This window comes from Heloderma suspectum, chromosome 2, assembly GCF_057233095.1.
Source record: "Heloderma suspectum isolate Gila_16-S chromosome 2, 16-S_ref, whole genome shotgun sequence".
NCBI lineage: Eukaryota > Metazoa > Chordata > Lepidosauria > Squamata > Helodermatidae > Heloderma > Heloderma suspectum.
In genome coordinates, this window is record NC_139459.1 from 219,415,200 (window position 1) to 219,441,670 (window position 26,471).

The window sequence follows — 26,471 nt, forward strand, 5'->3', positions numbered from 1 at the left end:
GGGTGGGGGGGAAATAGCGTCAACAGTAACCAGGAAGTGCCGCCTGCAGCCAAAGAAAGTGCCGCTCTCTCACTTTTTTGTGTCTACGGTACACATCGTTCCGAAGGGAAACGGTGTGTGCATTTATCCGTTTCTTTCCGGTTTCTATCGGGGGCTTCTCCGAATTTCATTTCTAATTGTGCTCTAAAGTATATCCTCGTTCTAATTCAGTCGTTTACTTTTTAAAAACTTATTATCCACTCCGGCTGGCTTCCCCCACCATTATTACTGTAAACGCGCACATGGAGCAGAGCAAGGCGGGAGACGTCTTGCGCCCGGAAGAAAACGTCGTGCTCGGAGAGCGGTTGGTGACCCGGAAGTGGCTGTTCATCCCGGAAGTCCGGCTCTCCCTGTCAGCAGGGACTGGGGCGATGGCCGCGGAGCCCCGTCGAGTCCAGCTGCAGTTGCTCCGTCCCGGCCGTTGAGCTGGAGCGGCCGCTGGCCGACAGGCTGAGAGCCCTACGCCCAGAGAAGAAGCCGCAGACGAGAATGGCGGAGTTGGCGGCAGGGGAGGGGCCGCCGCGGGGCCGCACTCCCAGCCCGCTACCGCTCGCGGGGCCGCCCAGCCCTCGTCCAGCCGCGGCCCCTGCCTGCCCGGCGCGCAGCCCAGATCCCCCAGCGCCCGACAGAGCCATGCCGGGCGGCGGCGGCAGTAGCGGTGGGGGCTCCAAATGGGTCCGGCTCAACGTGGGCGGCACCTACTTCGTGAGCACCCGCCAGACGCTCTGCCGCGAGCCCAAGTCCTTCCTCTGTCGCCTCTGCTGCCAGGAGGGGCCTGAACTGGGCTCGGACAAGGTGAGCGGCGACAGCCTTTAACTGCCCCGCGCCTTCTTTCTTATGACGTCTCCCAGGACAATGCATTTGCCCACCCCTCAAGCCTTCCCCCTTGTCTCCTTCCTACTGCGATCACTCATAGCGAGAAGCCTCGCTGTTCCTGGTGGAATAGGCTTGCTTACATGCGTTCGGGCCTTGCAGAGCTCCTGGCTCCCCATATCCTTGGTTGGAGCCTGGACTCCGCAAAAAAAAAAAAAAAAAAGTGGGGGCGGGGGAAATGCCACTCACGAGAGACATGCTCCAATAAAACCTGGTAGTGTGCATTTAGAGCAGGGGTGGGCGGACTTTAGGCTTACGGGATTCATTTTGTGTTTCACTAGAACCACAAGATCCACTACCTGGAGCCAGGTAAAATATAGCGGCTCAAGAAGGCCAACGTAAAATTACATTCCAGAACAAAGTGCCTCTGAGGTTGCGCTCAGTTCAGGAATTTGTATTCAGTACCTGACCTGGAGCTTATGCATTCATGCTTTCACACAGAAATCCACTCATGCTGGCTGTCCCCAACCCCAAATTTTCTTGATTTCAGCAGCCTAATTTAGGAAGGGAAAATACTTTGTCTTTGTTTGCCATTGGGAGTTGAAAGCCCTGGCTAATCTACTGCAACTCATCTGGAGATCTACCAGTAAATCCCAATCTACCCTCTGCCTGCCTCTGTGCAAAAGTAGGGTGTATAATATTTTCCTTTAAAAATTGCAGTCCCCACCCTTGCCACGAAGCACTCCAAAATACATATTACAGAAATTCATTGTGCTCAGGCAAAGGGTGAACACAGATGACTGTTACCAAGTGGAAACTTACTATAGGGTATGTTTAACTACTTGGTAGGTCTGTTGTGCATGGATGTTTATACCTTGTCAACTGGTGAGGTGAGTTTTACCACATCAAAGGTGTGGATGTGTTGTAAACTAGTGGTCTCAGCTCAACTCCATACTTACCATAAGTAGTACTTTCATTAAACAGACATTGACTGTACAGTTTCAGTGATGGACCACTTGTGACCCTCCAGGTGTTTTGGCCCACAGCTCCCATCATCCCTCACCATTGGCTATGCAGACTAGGCCTGATTTAACTTGTAGGCCAAAACATCTGGAGTTACCCACCCCTTTACTATTTGGTGACCATTGTAAGATGTATGGGGTAAGAAGCCTTTATATTTGGAGGGATCACCTTTAAGTTGCAATCCAACACACACTTAACTGGTTGTGAGGACTATTGTGTACAGTTGGACTTTTAATAAACATGCATAGGATTATGCTGTTAGGGCTGTACTCATATGTATACTTTCTCTTCAAAAACAGCATCATTTTCCACACACAGTGTTTTAATATCTCTGGGGATTTGGATTCTGACAATTGTTGCCCCATTCTTTTGCCCCTTGTTATATTTTATATGGAGGTGACGGACTCGACCTTGGGGGAGCTGGGGGTGGCGACGGCTGACAGGAAGCTCTGGCGTGGGCTGGTCCATGAAGTCACGAAGGGTCAGAAGCGACTGAATGAATAAACAACAACAAATATTTTATATATGTAGAGTCAGTATTTTCTTTCCTTCTGAGTCAAGTTACCCAGTCCACTCTCTTCCAAATCTTCAATGAGAGCAAGCATCATTTCCAGTTTGTAATTGCAACCATGATGCTGACAAAATATATGCAATTATCTGCAATTATTTTTCATCACAAGCACAGCTTCACTTCCTCTCTCTTGTTGCTTAGGAGTGGGGTGATGTGAGGCTGAATTTTGTCTTTAGTATGGCTTCCATTTTCACATTATTGAAATAAGGAAGAACTTTTTAAAAAATCAATATCCTTACTTCAGAGCAGCTTGTCCAACTCCCATCTTCATTGCTTAAAACTGTATGCCAAGTTAAAGTATGTTTGGAGTGGTTGCTTTCAGCATATAATTGCTGATAATGTTGAAATACTGTGGAGGATTTTGAGTGTCCTGTACAAGACCTTACATAATTATGCTACTTTACAGTAGAATTTTAATTGAAAAATCAAGTGCTTAAAATATACTGTCTTAGATAGAAATCAACACATAACTTAGTCATAAACCAGTGTAGTGTAGTGGTGAGAGTGACGGACTGGGAGCCGGGAGATCCGGGTTCTAGTCCCCACTTGGCCATGGAAGCTCACTGGGTGACTTTGGGCCAGTCACAGACTCTCAGCCCAACCTACCTCACAGGGTTGTTGTTGTGAGGATACAACGGTGAGGAGGAGGATAATGTAAGCCGCCGTGAGTTCCTTGCGAGAGGGAGAAAGGCGGGGTATAAATGCAATAAATAAATAAATAAATAAACAAACAAACAGATATCTAAGCCGTGTTCCTTATTTACAGTTTGTGTGCAGTGCAATCCTATACATGTCTGCTCAGAACTAAGCCCCAAGTCAATGGGACGTATTCGCAGATAAGCATGTATGGGATTGCAGCCTTTGGGTGCTTCCAGATGAGACTTTTCTCATATCATTGCCCTGCCTTATTCACAGAATTTCACTGGAGGGGAGGGGGGGAGTTAAAACATCATTTTCCACTTGTAGCCCTCCCATGTTTTCTCACTGCTTCTTCCGTCTTCTTTTCTTCTCACAAAAAAACGTGGTTAAGAAAAAAAAGGTAGCTGCGCAATGTCTTTTAATTAGTAGTACTAGGAGCCCTCCATCTAGAAGTCCCCTTACAGAGCAATCCTATACATGTTTAGACAGAAAAAAAATCCTACAACTCCCAGCATTCCCCAGCCAGCACGACTGTGGAATTCTGGAAGTTGTAGGATTTTACTGTCTAAACATGCATAAGATTACACCCAGCGGGTGCAATCCTATCGGGATAGGCAGCTGCCTCCAAATTCGGAGGCGACCGCCTATTCCTATCCAATGCAGGGCAGGAGAAGCACGGAGGGGATCATCCTCTCCATGCTTCAGCTGCCCAGCATTCACGACTAGATAGCCGATTTTGGCTGTCTAGCAGCGGGAAGTCAGAGCAGGGGCACACACCGGACAACATAAAGGAAGCATCAGAATGGCACTTCCACCCTCCCCACCCTGGCATGCCCCAGGAATGCCCTGTTTTTCCACTCTGCGCTCCTCTTCCGAGTGCGGGGCTGTTCTGCGCTGCCTACGAGGTAGCACAGGAGGAAGTGGAGGTCAGTTCCCGGGAACCGACCTATCCTATGGCCATCTAGCCGCTGACTAGCAGTCATAGGATTACTCCCTTAGTGATTTTTCTAAAAATATGTTCCAACCAGTAGCCAAATGAATTGATTAGATTACACTGTTTGTGTGCAGCAGAAGTATTTTACTACTGTTGGAAAGTGCTGATGTAGTCTGTGGTTGATGTTTGCTCCAAATATAAGAGGATTCACAATTTGGTTTCTTAGGGATTCAATAGCAAAAAAAAATAGGATGAGTGTATTCATTTTTGCCCATTCTTTCTTTTTTTCTTGCTGCTTATAATTGCTGTCAAAACGTTCTGGAAATTCAGGAGCAGAAGTCTCACCAATTTTAGAAAAATGCCACTGATATAGATGTAAGAGCAGCTTATTTCAAATAAATAATTAGGTGGGATGCGTTTATGTAGACAGTGACTACCTTTTTATTGCATCATGGTGTTGTCTAATAGTAAAGGCAGGAACAAAGAGTTTTTGCTATCATGTGATGCAGGAGCTTGGAACCTGAGTAGACACCCATGCCCTGCACTATAATCATAACAGTTTAAACCTAACTTCTGTGTTTTATGGATGATTCAGAATAGATTCAACTAGTTAAAAAGAACCCACATGTTTTGCTGAGGAAAATGTTGATTCTCTGCAGAGAACGAAATTCCCATATTCGTAACACTAGCTTCCAGAGCCAAATGTCTTCCATTGAAATATCCTTTTTAGCATCAGAATCTGACACTGGTGTATCTCTAACAGGATGAAACGGGGGCATATCTCATTGATAGGGATCCCACATATTTTGGTCCAATCCTGAACTACCTCCGGCATGGAAAACTCATAATAAACAAGGAATTGGCAGAAGAAGGTAAGAAAAGGAGATTGCAGTACTTTGCCTGACTTTGGCAAAGATATAAATCAATCTATATCCTTGAAAACTAGAGGGTTCCTTAATGGATATTGGCCTCACTCCAGCCCAGATTGATGTGCTTAAGCCCACAGATTTCATTGTCTACATGTTTCTGTTTCATGAGAAAGTGGTTTATTTTAAACTGACCCATGGAGGAACGGTACAAATCCAACTTTGTTCATGGAAGCATACATCTCTGACCACGTTATCCTGTGGTTACTATCTCATTATTATTACTACTACTACAACTACTACTACTACTACTACTGTTAAAGTGTATGCATCTCTTCCCACCACAGAAAGCAGTCTTGAAGCCACATACATCCACAATACAGAAACTCACGACTAACGTAACAGGGGAAAAAACCCAAAATCAGTATAAACCATAATCAGCACAATTATATAAATAAAAATAAATACTGTAAAAATATAAAAGCATTATATAATATAAAAGCTAAAAGCATTCTACTAAAGAATATTCTAGTAGGGTTTGTTTTTTGCAAATGTGGTCTGCACATTTCTTTTTGTGAAGAGATTCAAATGGAGGGGGCATTTCTTTGTGAATCCTCAGGTTATTCTAGTTTTCTTGTTTGGGAAGAGGTATGCATACACAATGCTGCATTCGTGAGATAAAAGTGTTTCCAGATGTTGGTGGAAGCATTTTAAAAATCTTTTTTTTGCTCCTAGCAAAATTAGATTTTGGTACTATAACATATCTGTTGATTTGCCGATTAGTTATTAGGTTAAAATATATGTTTGTATATATTGCCATATTATGAAAATGCTGCAATATCAGAGCATAAGGTTCTCTGCACAGGAGACTTTGGGATTAGCATGGGGATAGTTTGTAGCATACTTCCCTTTTTAAGACTAGCAACAATTCTTAACTCTGTTTTTTATTCTCATTTCTAGGTGTGCTGGAAGAAGCTGAGTTTTACAACATCGCATCTCTAGTGCGGTTGGTAAAGGAACGAATACGGGACAATGAAAGCAGAACTTCTCAAGTAATGCATGTTAAAAGAAAATAGAGGGGGAAATTTGTAAGAATCAGGAGTCCACAAATATTGATTTGGCCAAACATTATTTGTAGTTACCACCAGCCCCTACACTTTCCCCATGTTCTGTGGCATGTGCAGAGAACTTGGGAGAAGGGAGGAGTGTTTTCTCTTCCACTGTTATGGGCTTTTGCAGAAGACACAAACAGTATCTTGGTAGTGCTACAAAAATGGGGAGAAATCACCTTCTCCCAAGAACCCCATGGAGGAAAGGAGGGGGGTGTTCTCTCTGTCATGTTGGGCCTTTACAGGAGGCGCCAGCAGTTTGGCACTGCTCCTGCCAAACGCTCAGCAAGGCAGAGAAAGCAGTCCTTCACTCTCCCAAATTTTCCATTAACTGTAGATAAATTCTGGCAGATGAGTTGCATTGCATTGGTGGCAGATGAGTTGCATTGCATTGGTGGCAGATGAGTTGCATTGTCTTCCCCATACTCAGTTGTAGTTCATGGAGGATTTGAGGGAGGCAGTCATTGTGTTGGGCCAGTGGGGCAGGGGTGCCTGCCATTGGTGAGAGAGACTGCCATAACTGGTAAGCAAATGAGTGGGTTTAGGGAATTCTGCTTGGAATGTAGCCATTCATAACCATATAGGGTCTAAAAATCTCATATTTTGTTGCCAAGTCAGAAAACCTGGGTCAGTTTTTTGTATTTTCTCATTTGGGGGGCGGGGGTGGAATTAATTAATCTTTTATTTTCTTTCAAAGGGAAGGAAAGTTGAAACTTTCCTTGATCATTGGGGGCAATATGCATGTAGCAACCTGCAACTCAGCCTGGGAAAATTTAAGTGTGTTTGAAATCAACTCAGGACCTGAATATCCTTCACATCCTGTGGGTTGTGCCTGTGTTCAACAAAGAGTGAGATATGTGCTGAGTGCAGGATTTTGGCTGATATTATTGCTACTGGAGGCCCTGGCTGAGTTGGAGATACTGGAGAGAAGGGTGGGCTGGATCTTCTCTCCACCTTTCCCAGTGGCACAATATTACTTTTATTTGAGTCCTTTTTAGCCATCAGTTGCCATGATACCTTTAGCGTGTCCCAACATACATTCATGTTTGATGCAATATGCCTATGCTATCTCTGTTCCATAACGTTCAGATTCTACCTACCTACTTCCCCAGGCTATTTCTGGTTTCTAAAAGTCTGCAACAAAAACCTGGCACATATTTTGGACTTTTCACAACCATGGTGGCTAGAAATGTCCTTTAAAAACATTTTTAGAGGTATATATTCTCAGGAGTCAGTAGGTGTTGTGAGATTCTATATTAATTTTCTTGAGGCTAAGCCAAAGGTGCATTTACTTCTTCAACAAGCTGTCACTGCCTAGCAAAGCCACAAAGCCTCTGATTTCTACTTTGTTGGTTGGTTTTCACCTTGTGTTCCAGGGACCTGTCAAGCATGTATACAGAGTCCTGCAGTGCCAAGAGGAAGAGCTCACCCAGATGGTGTCCACTATGTCTGATGGATGGAAATTTGAACAGGTATCCAGTGCCAATGAATACTTCCATATCTAGAAGAAGGGCCCAATTCACAGAGTTATATCATGACTTATCTGCCCCTCTAAGTATTTGCAATTGACAGAAAGGGGGCGTATCATAGCTTAGAGAATGGTAAATGTATGTGTGTATTTTCCTTGCAGCCTTTTCAGAATCTAGAGAGTATAGGGCTTCTGATGGAACATAAACTGTGCCTAGTCTGCTGATGCCTGGGGAGAAGTCTGATTTCCTTGCCTGTAACAGATATTGCTGATCATCGTCTGAGGAAACCTGAATCCAAGTTCTTCACCCGTTTTTTTTCTCTTCCTCCCTCTCCCCCATCAGATGGGAGGTAGGGTAATGCCGATTAATGGCGATCTTAAATTCAGTAGCAAGTACACAGCTTGTTGGGATCAGTACTTCATTGTGGAAGACTGTTGCAGAATCCACTTTGGCTAATGCTCCTAATCTTCAGATTATTGGTTTTGGATTGATACCTAGTTTGTGCAGTCTGCTCAGTAGGTTCCATTTCCTCTTAATGAACTAAAATTTTTGAATTTTTCAGATTAGAATATTTTATTACAGCGATCTTTAGGGGGCTCTGTAGAACCTCAAGTCTTTCACCCCAGAAAATGCATCTTTGGGGTGCTTCCAGATGAAAGCTTCCCATACCCCTAATTTGGGGCAGAATAAGGTTTGACCAAGTCTGAAAGGAGTCCTGAGAAAGGCAGCTAACTATTCTTCTCCTCACCCCAAAATACCCCATGCTGAACTCAGCCAGCCATAAGGCTGAACATCCAGCGCTAGTCCCTGTTCTTCTGTGTCCAGGCAAGGACCAATGCAAGCTGAGTCAGCATGCTGCACTGGATGGCAGAAATTAGAACCACTGAGCACATTCAGTTCATGCCTTCAGAGTTACTCATCCATCTACTTACAGTTCATGGGAGAACACGATAAAAGTCTCATTTCATTCCTATTAAATAAGGCTGAAGCATTCATCCTTAAATCTTAGGGAGTTGTGCTCAGTACAACTTCAAAGTTCCCACACCTTTTTTTTTCAGTCTGATATAACACTGTTGCTCTCTGAGCATTCAAATATGTTTTATCATACTGTACTATCTTGCATCTCCTTGTCTAGGTGGCTTTTTTTCTTTTAATACCAACTCGTGTCCTGTTGCCACTCTTTGACTGCATATATTTATAAACTCATCAGAATCCTGTTACTCAATGATGTTAGCTTCTGTAGAACTGCCTTACATTTCTTTTTTTACTCTTCCTCTTCCATTTATATATTTCGTTTTTTAAAAAACTCTGGAGTTATATACTGACACACACAAGCAGCTGTGTATCCCTCTTAGTACACTATAATCCTAAATCCTTCATTGCTTTGTTTGGTGTTTACCCAGATGTATGTGGAGCTTGTAGTCACACATTTTATAATTTTAAATGCTGCTCATATTTTAAATAGCATTGGTAGTGTTTTAAGTAAGAATGGGAGGAAGAAGGGTTATACTATACAGAAGATCCATTTGCTTGTACAAAAGCAGGAAAAAGTCACATTACTTGTTAGCTTTCAGTGCATCACAGTATTTTTTAGGATTTAGACTAAAACATGGATGTGCCTTTAAGCCAGGGGTTTTGAACCTCAGGCCTGGGGTCCGAATCCAGCCCTCCAGGGCCCCCCAGATGGCCATGCCCCCTTCTGCTGGTTCCACCCCCTTTCCCTGACTATTGGGTGGTCTTCTGGCTTTTCCTCCCCCCCCCATTCTAAAAGGTTGAAATACGTCTCCTCCTGCTTAATTACTGAAACTATGAGCTTTATTCAAAAAATGTCAGTGTTTTGGCCCCACCTCTTTTTACATTGGCCCTACCCACCACTGAAATACAGTCCCTGAGAGCTTCTCCAAAATTTACTTCGGCCCTTGGGCTGAAAGAGGTTCATCACCACTGCTTGAAGCTAATCTAACAGCTAATAAGGAATGTAAAGAAGCACAGAGTGCTTTGTCATGGCCTTGCACTCTTTGAGGCTTCCCCCTGCAGGTCTATAACTGACTGGTATTGTTGACCAGATAGAGGGCTAGATGACATAGAATTTTCCTCAAATGTTGCTGCTTTTAACCTTTGGACTATTTTCCTTTTTTTTTAGCTAATCAGTATTGGATCTTCGTATAACTATGGAAATGAAGACCAAGCAGAATTTCTCTGTGTTGTATCCAGAGAGCTCAATAACTCTACCAATGGCATTGTCATAGAGCCTAGTGAGAAAGCAAAGGTGAGAAACCTATTTGTGATTAGATTCCTTGAGGATCACATTACATTTTCTGTATAAAGAATAGAATAAATAAATAGAATAAAAACAAAAGGCAGATTGCTTTGATGTAGTGAAGTGTGCAGTTCCTGATAGTCAGCATTTTGACGGTTATTGTAGTGGCCATTAACTGCAGTGTCCTACAATCAGAAATTGTGGAAGCATGAGAACAGTCCACTGAAATAAGAGAAAGACAAAAATCCAGGATGGTGGCAGCTAATATTTCTTAGTGCATCAGCCAGTTTTTTCCCCAAAATATTTAGAGAAAAAATGCTGTCCTGAGCTCTTAATATGTTCCTCTATGCCTATGGCCATTTGCAGAAAGGGTTTCTCTCCCCACATCCATTTTCTGTAACATTTCTGAGAGAGTCTTAGAGGGTTTTTAATGCTTACAGTGCAATCCTGTGCCTGTCTATTCAGAGTTAATCCTATTGAGTTCAGCTAGTCTTACTCCCAGGTAAGTGTGTGTTCAGCGTGTGATTCAGGGTGGATGATCTGCTCTCTGGTATTAATACCATTGTGAATTTTGACACAAAACATATCTCCCTTCTGTAACGTGGATGTAATGGGGCCATTCAAACAATATGCTAGCCCACACTCAGCGTTGAGTGTGTGTTGTTGTTGAACCATGGGTTGTTTATTGAACTGTGAATTAGCATGTTGTCTGAACATCTCTAGGGTGGCTTGCTGATCATGCAGTGTGGCTTGTTAACCACCCTGAACAACCCAACCACAAACCATGGGATCCCAAGGTGGCTTGTTCGAGAAAATAAGCCATACTGCATGGTTAATAAGCCACCCTGCAGATTTTCAGACTACACACTAACCCATGGTTCAACGACCAGCCCCTAGTTCAACAACCCACACTCAACCACTGAGTGTGGGTTAGCATGTCGTCTGAACAGCCCCAATATTTCTTGCATAGAGTTGTTGGCAGTGACTTTATTAACGTTTGTGAAGATATTTATGCTGTAGTCTCTAAATCTTATACCAGTGCTTGAATCTGAGAAGCGGGAGTGAACATGAGAGAAATTATGGATAAAGATTGTACACGTGATTGCATACACAAACGTGCACAAGCCATGCACTGCAACTTAAGGGGTTATGTAATGCAACCTTTTTCATATAAACCATTCCCAACAGATTCACCCATGAAACAGAAATTTACAAATCCAGTTAAAGCTTATCGCAAGTAGAGAGGAGGAAGGGCCAAGGTGCATCAGAGTCAAAGGTGTTCACCAAGATGAGCTATAACCTTGACAGATCCAGCTGCTGAAGTGCACCAGAAATGTGCCTTGCAAACATCAAATATTTTAACATAGCCCATTTTTCCCATGCTAAATAACTGATTTGATTAAGCAGTAATAACCTACATGGGGCTGGGGGGTGTTGAACAGTAGTTAATTTGGTCGGGTTCCCATGGTTAATAACTTTTCCCTATAATGCTGTGCCTAAGAAGCCAGCTGCTAATTACCAGGGAACAACTGAGGTTCAGAAATTTCCTTCCGGTTCCTTTTTTCTCTGCTGCATGTGGTGCTGCTAAACTAAATCCTAGCTAAGTGTTGTTGTTCTGCTGCTTTTCTTTTCCCAGATTCTTCAGGAGCGAGGATCACGGATGTAATTTAAGCATCTAATACTTTAAAACTCCCAGAGTTGTCAAAAGGGCAATCTAGCTGGGCAGAGCATTTCTCCTGCAGTCCAACCTTGCTTCTGTACAGTAATCAAACTAACACAAAGCAAAGCTGAGCCTGTCCTGCCAGTGGAGAATTAATCCTGGTAGAAAACAAAGGCTCATCCCACTCCGTCTCAGAAAGCGAAGAGCAAAGAAGAGAATCTTCCAGCTGGATAGTCCCTTTGCCCCACTAATTCTATTTCTTTCTGCCTTGGCACTGTTGTGATTTATTTTATTTTATTTGCGGTGGGGGGGGGGCGCTCTCTTTGGAGCTTTTTGTGAGGGCTACCCAGATTCATGGGCTCTTTAAATTATCCCAGGCATCACTGGTCTGGAGTAATGACAGTGAAATTTGGTTCTACAGTGCTATTTGTTATGCTTAAGTTAGGAAATTTGTCCCAGTTAGGCTCATCCAGATCTGACGAACATGGATTTGGAAGAGAGTGTCTGAGTCAAGAACATCCCCCCCCAAAACCCTTTCTCAGTCTTGTTTTGGATTTGTTACTGGCTCAGGTACCTGTTAGATTGAAAGCTTCAGAGCTTTTTGTGTGTGTCTGGGGGGAATTTATGTGTACCATGGGGCCTTGGCTGAAGGGTTTTCTTCTGATAACACTAAAGATATATGCTCTAGGTATCTCTCACAGTGTGGTTTGGTTATCACCCTTCACACATCTTTTAAAATGTTTGATTTTTTCCCAAGTTTCAGATTCAGTTGTACTGTCTCTTATTCTCTCAGTGTCAGTGGAGGGTGGTGATCGGGCATATGTCCCATTTCTCCTGCCAGAGCCTGGAATATAGGCTCTCGGCTTATTAAAGTTGCTCTTTGATCTGGAGGATTTGTTCCTGCCAAGTTCAGCTTTGCCTTCTCTTGTCTTCAACAGCATGAATTATCCCCGTGTTCTCTTGCAGTCCTGCATTAAAGCAGGTTTTCTTTTGTACCCTAGTTACTTTGGTAGGATTTAACAACTCTTATCCAATACATTCGGGGACAGAGGGTCCCTTATTTACACATGGTTATTCTGCGCTTGCAATCTCCCACCCCCCTTGTCTCATCTTACCCAAAATAACTAAGGGGCACTGCACAGATTGGGGAGGGGGGTGGGGAGGGGAGGGGTGGTGATGAAAGTTGCCAAACTGTTGTGATGTTTCTTGTCCGAAGTGGTGTGTAATCCTGTATTTTTTTCCCTTTGGAATGCCTTGAATGGACGTGAAAATATTGTGCCTCTCTTGAATTCTAATCTTAGCCAAATGGGACTCGCTGATCTTGTCAGTGAATTTGTGCCATCCCTAATCAGTGGAATGTCCCCTCCTAGTTGTTGGTAAATGGAATCCCATAAGTGTTTGCTGCATGATGCGCCTCCCCTCCACATCCTGGCTTCGTTCCTTGTTAGTCATCTTTGGCTTCTGGGCCTTTGAGTTTAGCCCCAAACATGCAAACTGAAGTTTCAGAGAAACTGAAATGATTTGGTCCCCCTAGGCAATAATCAAAGCTCCCATATTACCCTGTGATCAGAGGAGGATTCCTTATATTTCACTTGGTGTGCTTGGGATTTCCCATCAAGGAAAATGTACTCTTGTGTATTTTTCATGTTTTATTATGTGGGGTGATGAGGCTTCCCATTCCATTTCTTCCTTGTCAGCCTAAGGGGTGAGGACAGTTGGTGGGAGAGGACGGTGAGTGAAGTATTACTGAGGCCATGGAAGACCTCATCATGGATAAAGCAAAGGAGTGTAAATGAAGTTTGGCACCAAATCTGCCCCCACTCCACATTCTCCATTACCCTTCAGTGTTTCTGTGCATATATCACTGAGCTTCCCCACCAGTTTTGCCAGTATACCTCCAGTAAAGTTTTGGTGGGCTAGAGTGTAAATAACGTGTACTAGTTCAGTCTTTGAAACAGCAGACTGTACCAAAGGTCTTGAGGTCAGTTACTGGCTGTTGAAACTCAACTGGCTCCATACTGTGTTGAATTAAACCAACCTTCCCGTCGTATTCCACCTTTCCTTTTTATAATGTGTTGGTATTGGCACGATTAGACTGTACGTGTTGGCTGGATTTAACTAACACTGTGATGTGTACATAAATCTCTTGAGTATCTTGTACCTTCAGCCGTTGTCAGTGTATGTCCACAACTGAGAAATAACCAGATGTGTGTGTGCTTTGAGGAAGTATAAGAACCACAGATGTATAGCATTCACATATACCCTCACAATCTCTCCTTCTCAGGGAGGAGGAGGAGAAGAGTGGGTTGTGGAGGTATGAACTAGTTGAAAGAAAAACAGGCTGATGCCAAGAATAGCTGCCATTTCCAACGTGGCCTAACCCAACTCATTCCCCACCTCGCTGGGCACGTAGCAGTGTTAGGTTTGTTTGGAAGGAGACCTTACTGTGTAGCTTTAGTTAACCAAAACAAATACCTCATTGCTTTATTTTATGGTCACCAGAAACACCATGCATGGGGAAGCCCCGTTAGAGGAGTGCCTGACATCAGGATAATAGACTGGATTAAAACGGCTCTTGTTCTGTTGCCCATATTGTGCCATTGGGACCAGCTCCATTTTTGTCTTGAGGAAAATCAGATTGTGAGATGAGCTGTAACTGGCAGGGTTGCAGGCTGTTCTGTTACAGCAAAGTTGGAGCTAAACTGAGAATTAGTGTTTCTGCCTAACAACTGGGGCAGTCCTATCGTATATACTCCACTTGCAGCTGACAACTAGTGAGAGGTTTTCAGTGGATTTAGTTCTTCACTGGAACACAGCTGCCTTCTCCTTCCCTTCCCTTGTTAAGTATTCTCAACTAAAGTAATTAAGGTTGTGAGACCCTCCCTGGAGCGGTGAGCTCTGTTTAGTTGGAGATTGAAACAGTATTAGGGATTAGAAAAGCTGTTGGCTTTCCTAGTATAAGGGCTTGAAATCCAGCTATGGTGAGACACCATTCTAGCTCATTCACTTGTGATATTCTTTCCCTCCCATGACAGGTCACCTTCAATCTCAAGAATTGGCTTCCGTGTCCTGCACCAGTTGTATCTCTGCCTCTATAGCAACAGGGCTTTTCCTTCCATTTGCCTTTACTCGGTCAAAACATTATCTCCGAAGCTAAAGCTGGAAAATAAATTAAAATCCTATTTCCCCTACAGAAGGCAGTAAATGGAAAGAGTAGCAAATGGTAGGATGAGTCTTCATCTGAAAGACTTGCATCTCTTGAGGTTTTCTTTAAACCATTAGCTAGCCCCTGGGGACCAGTAGCAGGCCCAGTTTCCCAGTGGCCAATTGTTCCGTTACAGCAAGGTTGGAGCTAACCTTCTCTTAAAAGTGTCTTTGTTTCTGCACATTTTTAATCAATTTTTCTCAGGGGTGACTGAGTGGTCCGAGGGGAGGGGGCTACCCACAAAGCGGTGGGGGTGGCTCCTCGGACCTCCACAGCTGGTCCGTGGGCTCCTCACCCTCAGGTTTTGTCTGCAAACCTAGAGGTTTTGTACAGTTTGTCACATGTCAGTGCCCTTTGCTACTGTTTCTCTTTGTTTATTAAATGTGTTTGAATAATAATGGAGATGCTGTGATTTTTTTTCAATAAAGATTCTGACATGATTGAGTGTCTGAACTTTTTTTCTTGTTCCCTGCTGCTTTGCTTATACTAAAGAAGGATTGGTGTGGCTTTCACATCAGTTTTCTGGGCAACATGCTTTTTCCTTGGTATTTAATATCTTTCCTCAGTTGATGTCAAGGAAAGCAATAGCTTCTGATATCAAAGTTCTGTTTGTGAAAGCTTACAACCTCTTAAGTTTTACCAAAATTTGCACACAGACCCAAAGCAACTTGCTATAATGGAATAGATAAACAACAGCAAGGAGGAGGCAGAACATGTCTCCTCACACTATCTACTCACCTGACACAGGTTGAAAACTAAGAGCACAGACGCTGATGTATTGTCACAAGTAAAGCTACCACATCTTAGATAAACAAGCTGGGCCATGTTTCCACGACACTGGAAAGAAAAGCTAATGGAGGAGTACCAGATTTTTTTAAAAGGAATCCGCTTTGCTGCACTTTGGTCCATGCAGGGCTCCATGAGCAGGTTCTCTGCAGCAGTAAAAATCGCTTCACATAACATACTTCCTGGTGGGGGTTGAAGTGAACGTCAGACTGGCAGGGGCTGCTCAACCAATAAGAGGCTTCCCACCTCTCCCCCCCTTTCTCCTTTCCCCTGCAGGTTCAGATGCACCTGCATTTCAGGAGCAAGCCTCATTGAGCACAATGGGAGTTACTTCTGAGTAGACACTAATTGGTTTGTGCAGGGATGAGAAACACCCCTTGACCAGGGTCACGGTGAAAGGCACACCCCTGGGCAGGGCTAGCAGACTCGAGGCCAATGCGAGGGTTGGGGCACACAGCAACTATACAGGGGAGAGAAAAGAATCAGACTTAAAGCAGTCTCAGAAAATCCAGTTTTTCTGTGATAAGCTCCAGGGTGGCTGCTGGATGGCCACAATGTCACGTATCCCTAACGACCTCAGCACACAGCCAGCTCGAAGTAAATGACTTGTGGAAACAGGCCCCGTGTCACTTCTCTGAGATGCCTATAGCATACCTCCTCTTGCAAGAATGCTGCAGAGTGGATCTTTTAATAGTTTTACTTGGATGTGCCTAGTAATGACATCATAACCAGAGTGCTTAACTCCCCCCTCCTTTGCAGTCTGAACTGTGATGTCAGCTAGCAAATCCAAACCCCATAAAAGGCTGTAAAGTAGCAGGAACTGAATATGAGCTGTTGTTTTGGGCCAAGAGGAACACAACTTGAAAACCTCTGGTCACTGGAGCTGGGGGGCAGATGATAGTGTTACTCGGCTGAACAGGTGAGTGTGTGGAATTTGTAGCACTGATCAAAATAAAGTCATCTGTAGAATTGTAAGATCACGAAGTGCAGGAACTGAAGGAACATACATAATCTAGTCATGTCCCCTATACAGAGTAAGTACATTCTCTTTCCAAATCATCTTTACCAGCTATCCCATATGTTCTTATCTCTTGTCATATGTGGTATAGCAGTAATTCCAAAACAAGTGTGCTGTGAGAAATAAATATATGGAAAAAGTAAAGGCTGCTGTGAGCCAAAAGTACCATGCACAAAGGAGGCTGCCTGCTGTGAGTCCGCATTATTCATTGTGCCAGCTTTGTCCTCTTCTTAATTGGCATCTGAGAAGCAGATGTCTTTGCATCAGGTGTGACTGAATGATGCAGAGGTGCAACGGACTGTCCATCTGCAAAGGAGGCTGCCCATTGCATCTCTGCATGAGTAACTGCTCTGAGCTTGTCTCCTTCCAATGAGGAGGCGTGGCCAGGTCAGAAATGCCTACAGAATCTCAAGGTAAGCCTTTTCAGCCATAGAACATAGTATACCTCAGGGAGGGGCATAGCTCAGTGGAAGAGCATATGTACTCAGCGAAGTACAAATAATTGTTTGTAGAATGACCCATAGGTGGACCACAGCAGGGTTCACACAGAGAAAAGGTATGGTGTTTAGAAAAACCTACCATGACTTTGTAGGTGGGAATAATATCCTAATCAACTGAGGATGCCCATAGGTAAATACATAATTCATGGCTAGTGTTATGCAGAACACCAAAGTAGATAGCTGTTGGAGCTGTGCATAGGCAACCTATCTGTGGCTGCAAGCTTACCCCATGGTCTAGCACAGGCAGTACCTCAGGGAAGCTTGCTTTTTTAAAAGTAGGGTCCCAGCCACTTTTTTTAAGGGAACAGCTTGAAAAGTTGCAAGGGTGTATATGTGGAAAGGGTTTGCCAGAGTTTGATTCAGCTGAACAGATCCTTAATCCAGTGGTCAAAAGCCCTCGTTGGTCCACCTGCTGTTGCCAGTGCTGCTGCCTCCCTGCTCTCTCTCACCTTTGTCCTTGTCAAAAGATTTTGAGGCTGCAGCCCCTATACACAATGATCTGGGAGTGAGCTCCATTGGCCACAATGGGGCTTACTTCTGAGTAGGATTGTGAATTTCGCAAACCAAGTTCTTTTTTGTAATACATCCAGTCCAGGGTATATTGAGCAGTGTCTTGTGGCTTTAACATCCACATATATCTATAACAATGCTGCAGACTGTGTTGATTCTATTCTCTACAGTGTCTGCTCTTTAATACTGGGTGATCATTCAACCTGTGTCTTCTAACTGTGGCATTGCAACAGTCTATTGGTTGTATTAATTGATTAAAAATGTTTAATTGACTAAAAACCTGCCTCCTCCCACTTAAACTGGCAACACATTTAAACGTTTTATTTATTTTTAATATAACTATGTACACTAACTGCAAGGGGCAGACAACATCCCTTCCATTGCTCCATGTCTCTCTCACTAGAAGGGCTGCTTTTTCTGTTACGGTTCCTGCTACAACATAGATATCATCTGAAACAGCCGTCCCCAACCTGGTGCCCTCCCGATGTGTTGGACTGCAACTCCCATCATTCCTAGCCAGCATGGCCACTGGCAATGGTGGGAGGTTATGCGTCTGGAGGTCACCAGGTTGCAGGAAAACTATAGCTTTATTTTCTCTCCCAAATAATTGTTTATCACATGCAAACGTATGCATTCTTAATCAAAACTCATGATTCATCAACTACATTTTTTTTAATAGGCAACAGCCCTACTTTTAACATTTCCCCGAGCTTTGCAAGCCTACCCATATTGGCTGAGTCCAAGCCAAAAAAAAGTTCCCTGTTACGATGAAGAAGGCTGGCTTTCTTTTCCTCGAGGACAATATTGTGTGTCCGATATGCCTTGAGGTGTTCAGAGACCCTGTCACCACCGCCTGCGGGCACAACTTCTGCATGGATTGTTTACAGGATTACTGGGACCACCAAGCCATGATTGGGGAATGCCCCTACTGCCCTCAGTGCCGTGAGCCCTTCAGTTCGAGACCCCAACTCCGCAAAAACATAACTCTGGGAGAAATTGCCCTGAGATTTGCACGAGAGGAGGCACAGGAGTCCCAGAAGCTAGTGGGTTCGAGAGATGTCCCATGCGACTTTTGCTCCCCCAGGAAGTTAAAGGCTGTAAAGTCTTGCCTGCAGTGCATGGCTGCCTTGTGTGACAACCATATCCGGTCCCACTATGAAGACAAGACCTTCAAGAACCACCAGCTAATCGAGCCTCTAAGTGACCTGAAGGCCAATATGTGCCTGAAACATCGAAGGCTGCTGGAGCTATTCTGCAAAATGGAAGGCAAGTTCATTTGCCAAATTTGCGTCCGGGAGGAGCACAAGAACCATGAAGCAGTCTCTCTAAAAGAGGACAGAGGCAAGAAAGAAGTGAGTATTGTGCCTGCTTTATCCGTATACCCTGTAAGATCAGCAACTAATTTGCCTGGAGGGAAACAATGGGGAGGATACAAGGGTGCCAGGCCAGTCCCTTAACCATTGCCCCCTAAAATTGCCCCATCACAGGTGCCACTCTCTTCTTACACCTCTGCATTGGCAACTGGGAGGAGGAGAGGGCAAGCATCCTACCTCATAGGGCCCACATGGCTTCCAGTAGCAGAACTTAATTTATACCTTGTTTCTTTTGTTTCCCTTTCTCACAATTTCTGCTCTTCTGAGCAGCAGGGTCAACATGCCATTCCTTGTTCTTTATCCCAGAAGATACATTCATACACAGGGATTCATCCTACGGTTTGTGGACTGTGCCTTAGAGTTTCTGGGTATATCACATTTGCCTCCAAAATGTATTCCACACTGATGTGCTATATTTCACAGTGCATACTTTTTAACCTTAAAATCATGAATGATTTATGCAAATAGATCTCTGAGGCAAAACATCAGGGGAGTGATGCTTGGGATGGGAGTTTGGAATAGGAAAATCCCACTCAGAACTCTTTCCCCCCCTAGAAGTCCCAAAGTCATAAACAGTTATGACAGAGAGCTTTTCTATAGGAGGGTGTTCATTGGATGTTAATCGTCTGTATCTACTTTCGTTTCATTTCGGGACAAAATTACACAGAGATCCTCCTTTTCTGCTACGTAACCTCTAGGTGGTACTGTGGTATAGTGAAATAGCAAAATGCACAACAAGTGAAAAAAGCTCTAAAAAAACCTCGCCAAAGTTCTCTTTACACACAGAAGGGGAAACTGGAGGGTCATGATGTTGTCTAAAGAACCTGTAAACAACTATGAATAAGGCAGTTTAATACCTTGTCTAGAAAAAGCCCAGGCTCTCATATTTCTGAGGGAGAATTTATTTGACCTGCTGTATAGAAATTACTTTCATATAAGTGCCAGTCTTTGATGAAATGGTTATAAAGAAGATGGGCAATAGCTGTATTCCACTGATGTTTAAAGGCAAGAAAAGAAGCAATGGCTTTTGAACTGGAGGAATCCTGAGAAATATTCCACTGATGTTTAAAGGCAAGAAAAGAAGCAATGGCTTTTGAACTGGAGGAATCCTGAGAAATATGTTTATGCATTTGTTTTTAATATGCTGGATCTGATCCCACTGTTATGGATGGCTTATGTGCTTTTTATGTATCCTTTTTCTCTTAGTCACTTTGTGATTCTAGAGCAAAGAGAAAATTTGAATCAAAAATTCAAAAATGAAAAAGGGAAGTTGTTCTAGAAGGGTACATTTCTTTTAATGGCATCTCTTCCTAATTTTAAAAATAGCTGGGGAACAGCACAACGTTGCCTGAGAAAGCTGAGATCTGATCACCCTTTTCTTGACCCAGAATAAGCAATATAATCTACTGTACATTTGGCGTTTTTGTGCAGAGGTGCTGCGATAGAGCTGCACTAAAAGAATAACCGATGCCTGGCAGGCTTGAAAAGTTCCTGACTATCAGGGACAAGGAGGAGGCCTGCAGTGAACTTTCATTTGCAGTCAGACACACACACACCCTTGCTTGTTTTTTTAAGGCCCTCCTAGTTTAATTGGCTACAGCAACACTTGGGGGAAGCTAACCAAGGCTACAAAAGCAAGTCAGGCTTGTGAGTGAGCCAGCTCTACAACCGCAAGAGGGAGCCCCAGCTGATGAAGTGTCTCAGCCCCAATGACAAAGTGTCAAGGTAATAAGTTAAGCCGGGGTAGGCAACCCTTTGGGGCCCGTGGGCACATCTGGCAATTTGAGAAACGGTCCTGGGCACCACCACAAAAAGACTGCCACGGATGGTGTGGCTAGTCACAAAGGACAAGCCACTTGCCCAGAAGACTGAGCACAAGGCAGAGGTGACACAATTCTTCGAAGATAACGCCTTAATTAAAAAAAAAAAAAAAACAGCTGAAGCGGGGGATAGAAGGAGGTAAAACTTGAAGGGATAGAACAACCCCCAGCTCAATGCAGGAAGCCTGATTACCAGGCGGTCCCCATCCAACTACTGATCAGGGCCGACCATGCTTAGCTTCGGAGATCAGACAAGCACACACACATCCAGCCCTTTGCTTGTTGCTGAGGAAACACTGAGTGCTGAGGAAGCTATGCGATCAGTAGCCGGAAGACGACATAGGGCCCTCGAGAGCTGTGAGCATGATGGGCGTGGAATCAGCAGAAACAGGAAGAGTTTCTGATCCTCCAATGAGAGCCTCCATCTTTAAGAGCAGGAAAACCGCACAGCGTTTGAGTGTGAACCGAGCTCGCTCATTCGATGAAGCACCGCAATGGGGAAAATGGGTGAGTGTGGATAATCACATTTTAATGCGAGAGCGTTTAACCCGACAGGACACCGAATTCATTGTGATGGCGGGCACAATGTAGATCGGCCCGGAGTCTTCAAGCTGCTGCTGCTGCTGCTTCTATGTTCTAATTCTTTCTTTTCCAGGTGGAGGTCAAGAGAATACATGCCAATGTAGAAAACCAGATCTTGATGTTGGCAGCAGACAGTCAGAAACACCGGGGGAGAGTGAACTACCTCACAGTGAGAAAAGTTTCCAAGAATATATTTTGCAAAGGGGCCAAATATGTGACACATGATACAGATTCAGTGGCACATATTAGCCTTGTTCAGGCATTTGCTGGGCTGATCCTGTGAGTCCCAACATTGATGTGTGTGTTTTCTTAATGCATTGAGCTTTTACTGTAATGGGCTGTTTAGATAAATAAAGCAGCTAAATATTGTTGCTTACTCTGAAAGGGGCCTCAATACAAGGCTGTGTACAGACATACCTGCAAACAAGAGTGAGGATGTAGGGTTTTCTACTGTGGGTGAGCTCAGCATTCTTCTGACTTAGCTCCTCAAGTGACATATCTAGCAGCCTCCATATTGAAAACAGATTCCCTCTTCCTCTTCTCTGCCCGCCCACCCGTGTTTTATGTGGGCTTTCCACTTTTAAAACATATAAACATGACTAGCAAGTTTACCTGCTTAAATGTTTGTTTGGTGACATGGTTGTTGTTGTGTTTAAAAAAACACCACACAATCTTTCTTGTTCCACAGTTGGGCAACACCTTTGTTAGGACTAATCAAATGCTACAAAAGATTGTGCAAGCTTCCAAGTTTGAAAAGCTGCTCCCCGGAGAAGAAGGAAGTTGGCAGCATGATGTCACAAGGCCCAAACAAGGCTCGCCAAAATGGGGGGAATGTGGTTCCATAATGGTTTGACCACTTAGAAGATGTCTGTCTGTTTTCATGCTGTACCACCTAGCCTGAGAATTACAGACAGAGGGGAGATGAAAATATGTTGTGTTTGGCATTTCCTTTCCCTTTCAGAAAGTAGTGAAGACTGCCAGAGATGAAGTGAATCGAGCCTTTGCCGAGGGGATGAAAGAACTCAAGCGACTGCAGACCAAGGTGATGGACTTTATAGACCAAGAGGAAAGATCGGCCTTAGTTGGAATGGGAAATTCCATTCAGCACAGGCAAGAACAACTGGCTGATCTCAGGAAGCAGAACCTGTGGCTGGCAACTCTTGTGGGTGACCCAAGTGACCATCAGTTCCTGCAGGTAGAGTTCATTCCCTTCCACCCTGTGATGGGAGTCCCATCAGCATCACTATCGCCTTCCTTTGCTGGTGTGGTCTAGCAGCTCAGGTTATCCTTGCAGTGGTGACTCTTGAGCTCTAGGCAAAAATGTAAAACGGGTCCTGATGCTACTTGCCCGTGTGGTCCAGTAGACGCAGTGCTAGTCTTGGGAGAACTACTCCTTGGGCAGCCTTAACATGGGCAGGGCTTTGCATGCAGAAGGTCCTTGCCTCAATCTCTGGCAACCATCTCCAGTCAAAAGGATCTAGTTGGCAGGTGGCATGGGAAAGACCTTTCTTGGCTAGAGAACTGGTGCCACGTCAGAGAAGACAAAACTGAGTTAAATGGACAGATACCTTGTATAAGGCCGCTTCTTATGCTCCGAGTTCCCTGTCTCAGTCTCATTTCATGTATGTAAAATGGGTATAACAAGGTCCTGCCTGTCAGCCTATTACAAGGAGAAACAGGCTGAAAAATTGGAATGCGCTTTGCAAATCAATATTGGGGTTTAATTATAAATCCTAAAAAATGGGAGCTTAAACACCTGCTATAACTCATGCTTTATTGTGCACAGTCTCCTGCGACTGATTGCTTTTATGCCTTTTCCAGGATGTTTGAGGGCCTGCCTTTCCCTCTGTATGTCTCTGCATGTACAATTATACTGAGGTGCCCCACTGCATGCTGGGAAGCTGGCCTAGATATGTGTGGCTGCTCTGTCTCATGGTCAATGTTTGAGAATGAGGGAGCCATTCTAGGTAGGGCATCAGGACCTGGTGAAGACAAACTTCAAAGCAGCGACACCACTGTATCTCCCCTAATATATTTTTAAGAGCAGCAGTGCGACTTGGAGAAGGCACAACTGCTGAGGCTAAAACCACCTCTGCTCCCTTACCATTAAGAGCATCTCCCCGGATCATTTGTGCTCAGGAATTAGAATGTCGTCATAGGTGACATGAAAGCTTCAGTCCTCTGTAGACCTACCTGGGAGTAAGTCCCATTGAGCTCAATAGGACCTCTGAGGAAGCGTCCATAGATCCAACTTGTGAAGGGAGAGAGGGGATGCCCTAACTCCCAGCACTGCAGGCAGAGGCAAACAAGTACCGAAGCAGGCTGCCACCACCCTTTATGTCCACCTCAGCCTGAGCCAGGGGACTCCCAGACCTTGCAGGATACTCCTGAGGGTTACGAAATAGGGATTCAAACCACTGTTTTCAAGCCCCAAGCCAGAAACTTTGAACAGTAGCAATTAACTAAGCATAAGGCTCTGGGTTTAGTACTGAGGCTTATTTGGAAGAATGCGCACACACTCTTAAGGTAGAGATTAAGTTTATTTACATAGGGGAAGGGGAAAGGGATAAAAAGGTATAGAAGAATCAGAGAAACCTTTGGAAAAATGCTCCAGGCAAAAATAACAAAGCAGTGTCTAAATCTGTCCTATGCGTTAGCTAAGTTTGGGTATGGGGCCCAATCCAGGATCCAAAGGCTCACTAGCTGGAAAGCAAGTTGCAGCATGAAGACAAAGACAAATGGGTGGCTCCAAGCCCTGTCCTTTTATGCTCAACCCCCTGGCAACTCAAGGAAAAGCCTAATTAGCCAGTCACAGGCTGGCTGCAGCAGCATTCCCAAACCCCTTAGGGGAGGGTGAAAGTTCCCACAGGAATGCAGCTGAGATCACTCAATCTAATTAGCTGAGTCTAATTAGTTGAAGGCCAGAGGCACCTCAAGATAACAGATACACAGATGGTTGCACCACTACATGCCACTTCAGCCTGGCCAAATGGAGTTGTCACACAGCTGGAGCACAAAAAGGAAATGGAATTCTTGAGAAGGCTACAGAAAGTGCATTTGATCTTCTCCAAGGCTAAGTGTAATAGGTCTGTGTTATTTTTCTGGGATATCAAGTACAAGGAAATAAAATAAAATCTATGTTCTAGCCCATGCAGAAAACCATGCAGGTTTTCTCAGTATAGGCTGATTGAACATTAGAATAACTGTGAGTTGCATATAGCAATTTATGGTGAATGAAGGTTATGTTGTCTTCAGAATTCTGCTGATGTCTGTTCCTTACTTCACACTAAAGTAGTAGCACTCTTTCTCTCACCATGGCTTTTTTACCCTTTATCCTATTCTTCTTTCCCTAGCTCTTCTTAATGCTTACCCCCCCCCCATTTAATTATAGGGAGAAAAATGCAATAAGAATAACTTCTGCAAAGTTATACAAAGATGTGCTTGGCATAATTCTGTTTTCTTGCAATTAGAAAAGGAAAACTAGTAAGGTTGCGTTATCCTTGAACATCTTGTATTATTTCTCCACCACATTTCAGTTCAGAATTTGGACTGCAGCTGGCTCTTCCTGGGAGTAGCGCTCACTTTATATCAACCCAACTCTATGATAAGACATTTGATGGCAGCAAAAAAAAAAAAACCTGTCTAAAGGACGTGGCACTTAGGATGGCTGAGAAGGGATTGTATGTGAATGTATGGAACACTTGTCAGGCCCATGGAGGGACTGTAGCTCAGTGGCAGAGCTCCCGGTTCGCATGCGGAATGTTCCAGGCAATGGAGGCTGGTGGCTCTGATGTCAGCGGGGCTGTGAATCCGCTCTGGGTTTCAGTCAGAACCAGCCAGAACTGTAAAGGTGCTATTCAAGGTGCTGAACCCATTTTGGGGGTAGGGTTCAGCACCTTGGATAGCTCCTTTAGAATTCTGGCTGGTTTTGACTGAAACCCAGAATGGAGGCACAGCCCCACCACAATCGGAGCCACCAGCCTCCACTGGTTCCAAGTTCTGTTTCTGGCATCTCCAGTGAAAAGGCTCCGACACCAGCTCATGGGGAAGGCGCTTCTCTCCCTAAGATGCTGGAAAGCAGCTACCAGTCAAAGTAGACAATTCCAGGCTAGCTGAACTAATGGTCTGACGTGGTAGAAGGCAGCTTCCTATGTTCTATGCCCCGTAGTCCACCTAGCCCATAATTCTGACTGCTGCTGATTCTCCATGGTCTCAAGCATTCCTGCCCCTCCTTCCTGTGACTTTTTAACTGGCAATGCCACAGGGTTTGAACCTGGAATCTTCTGCAGGCCAAGCATGTGCTTCACTAACAGGTCTAAAGAATCCTCGTGGAGGCGGGCAGGGACCCAAGTGGTAGAGCAACACGATGCTGAGGAAGCCAATACTCCCAGCCTTCCTCAACCTGCTGCCCACCAGGTGTAAGCTGGACCACAACTCCCATCATCACATAACCATTTCTGTCCTCCTCTGCCCTTGGAATGGACAGTGGTTCCTTTGCACTGTTGCCACACGCACACACACACAGTTTATCAGCATAGGAGAAAGAGACCGAATCCACTGGTGATTGTGCCGTGCAGGGTGGAATACTTCTGCAGCCTCTTCCTCTTTACTCTGCTGGGCAGAGTGCCAGGAGCAAGGGCATTTTCAAGTGGGCGGACTTGGTGCAAACTTTCATCTCCTGCCCCATCATTTGAGTGCTCTTCTGGTGTGTTTACAAAATAGATTTCTGCCCTGACACCAGTACTAACCAGGTCCTGGCCTCAGTGCTGAGAGCAGCCACCTCCCTTCACTGCATAGCCATGTTGGGCAAGAGAGAAAGCCCTCCCACCCTCTTGTACGCTGCTGCTCATAAATGTTTCTGCAGCACCACCTGTCTTGATTTTTAAAATCTCCGGCAGAGAACCCTCCTTTTGCTAGAAACATGTCAAAAGAGTATAATTTTGTTTTGTTTTGTTTGAACAGTTGGGAGAGGTTTCTCTCATCTAAGCCACTACAGAAATACAAATAATAAAATAGAATCGACTTCCGCTGATTATCGTGTTATGTGAGTAAATGGCCTCTGCGTCATTTAAGTTATGCTATGAAGACACAAATTGAAATTAGTAGTAGGAATGGACCTGTCTGCACAGAGCTGGCGTTTACCAAATACGTACAACTGGATTTAGCCTATAGCAAAACAGCAAGAAAGCACTCACTGATATTTCCAGTGGCTTTTTACATTTCCTAGTGGTATGTAGGTATTTGTGTGTTCATTTGATCTGAAGGTTAAGAGCTTACTCTCCACCAAAGGTATA

The 26,471-nt window shown here is 44.3% G+C and overlaps 2 protein-coding genes across 2 annotated transcripts in view; both read left to right on the forward strand.

Annotated features, from left to right (window-relative positions):
* Positions 1–394: 394 nt before the first annotated feature.
* KCTD2 (potassium channel tetramerization domain containing 2) lies at positions 395–15,045 on the forward strand. Its single transcript, XM_084838047.1, has 6 exons — positions 395–834; positions 4,783–4,891; positions 5,846–5,937; positions 7,371–7,466; positions 9,607–9,732; positions 11,360–15,045. The coding sequence occupies exons 1-6, from the start codon at positions 529–531 to the stop codon at positions 11,387–11,389; spliced, it is 759 nt and encodes a 252-aa protein (XP_084694173.1). The 5' UTR covers positions 395–528; the 3' UTR covers positions 11,390–15,045.
* The window catches only part of LOC146354052 (E3 ubiquitin-protein ligase TRIM47-like), a 35,089-nt gene continuing 18,275 nt past the window's right edge, over positions 9,658–26,471 (forward strand). Inside the window, exons 1-4 of the mRNA XM_084838039.1 lie at positions 9,658–9,732; positions 18,082–18,754; positions 21,251–21,346; positions 22,139–22,372. Coding sequence (XP_084694165.1) covers positions 18,170–18,754; positions 21,251–21,346; positions 22,139–22,372 — 915 coding nt within the window. The 5' untranslated portion in view covers positions 9,658–9,732; positions 18,082–18,169. The remainder of the gene's footprint in view (positions 9,733–18,081; positions 18,755–21,250; positions 21,347–22,138; positions 22,373–26,471) is intronic.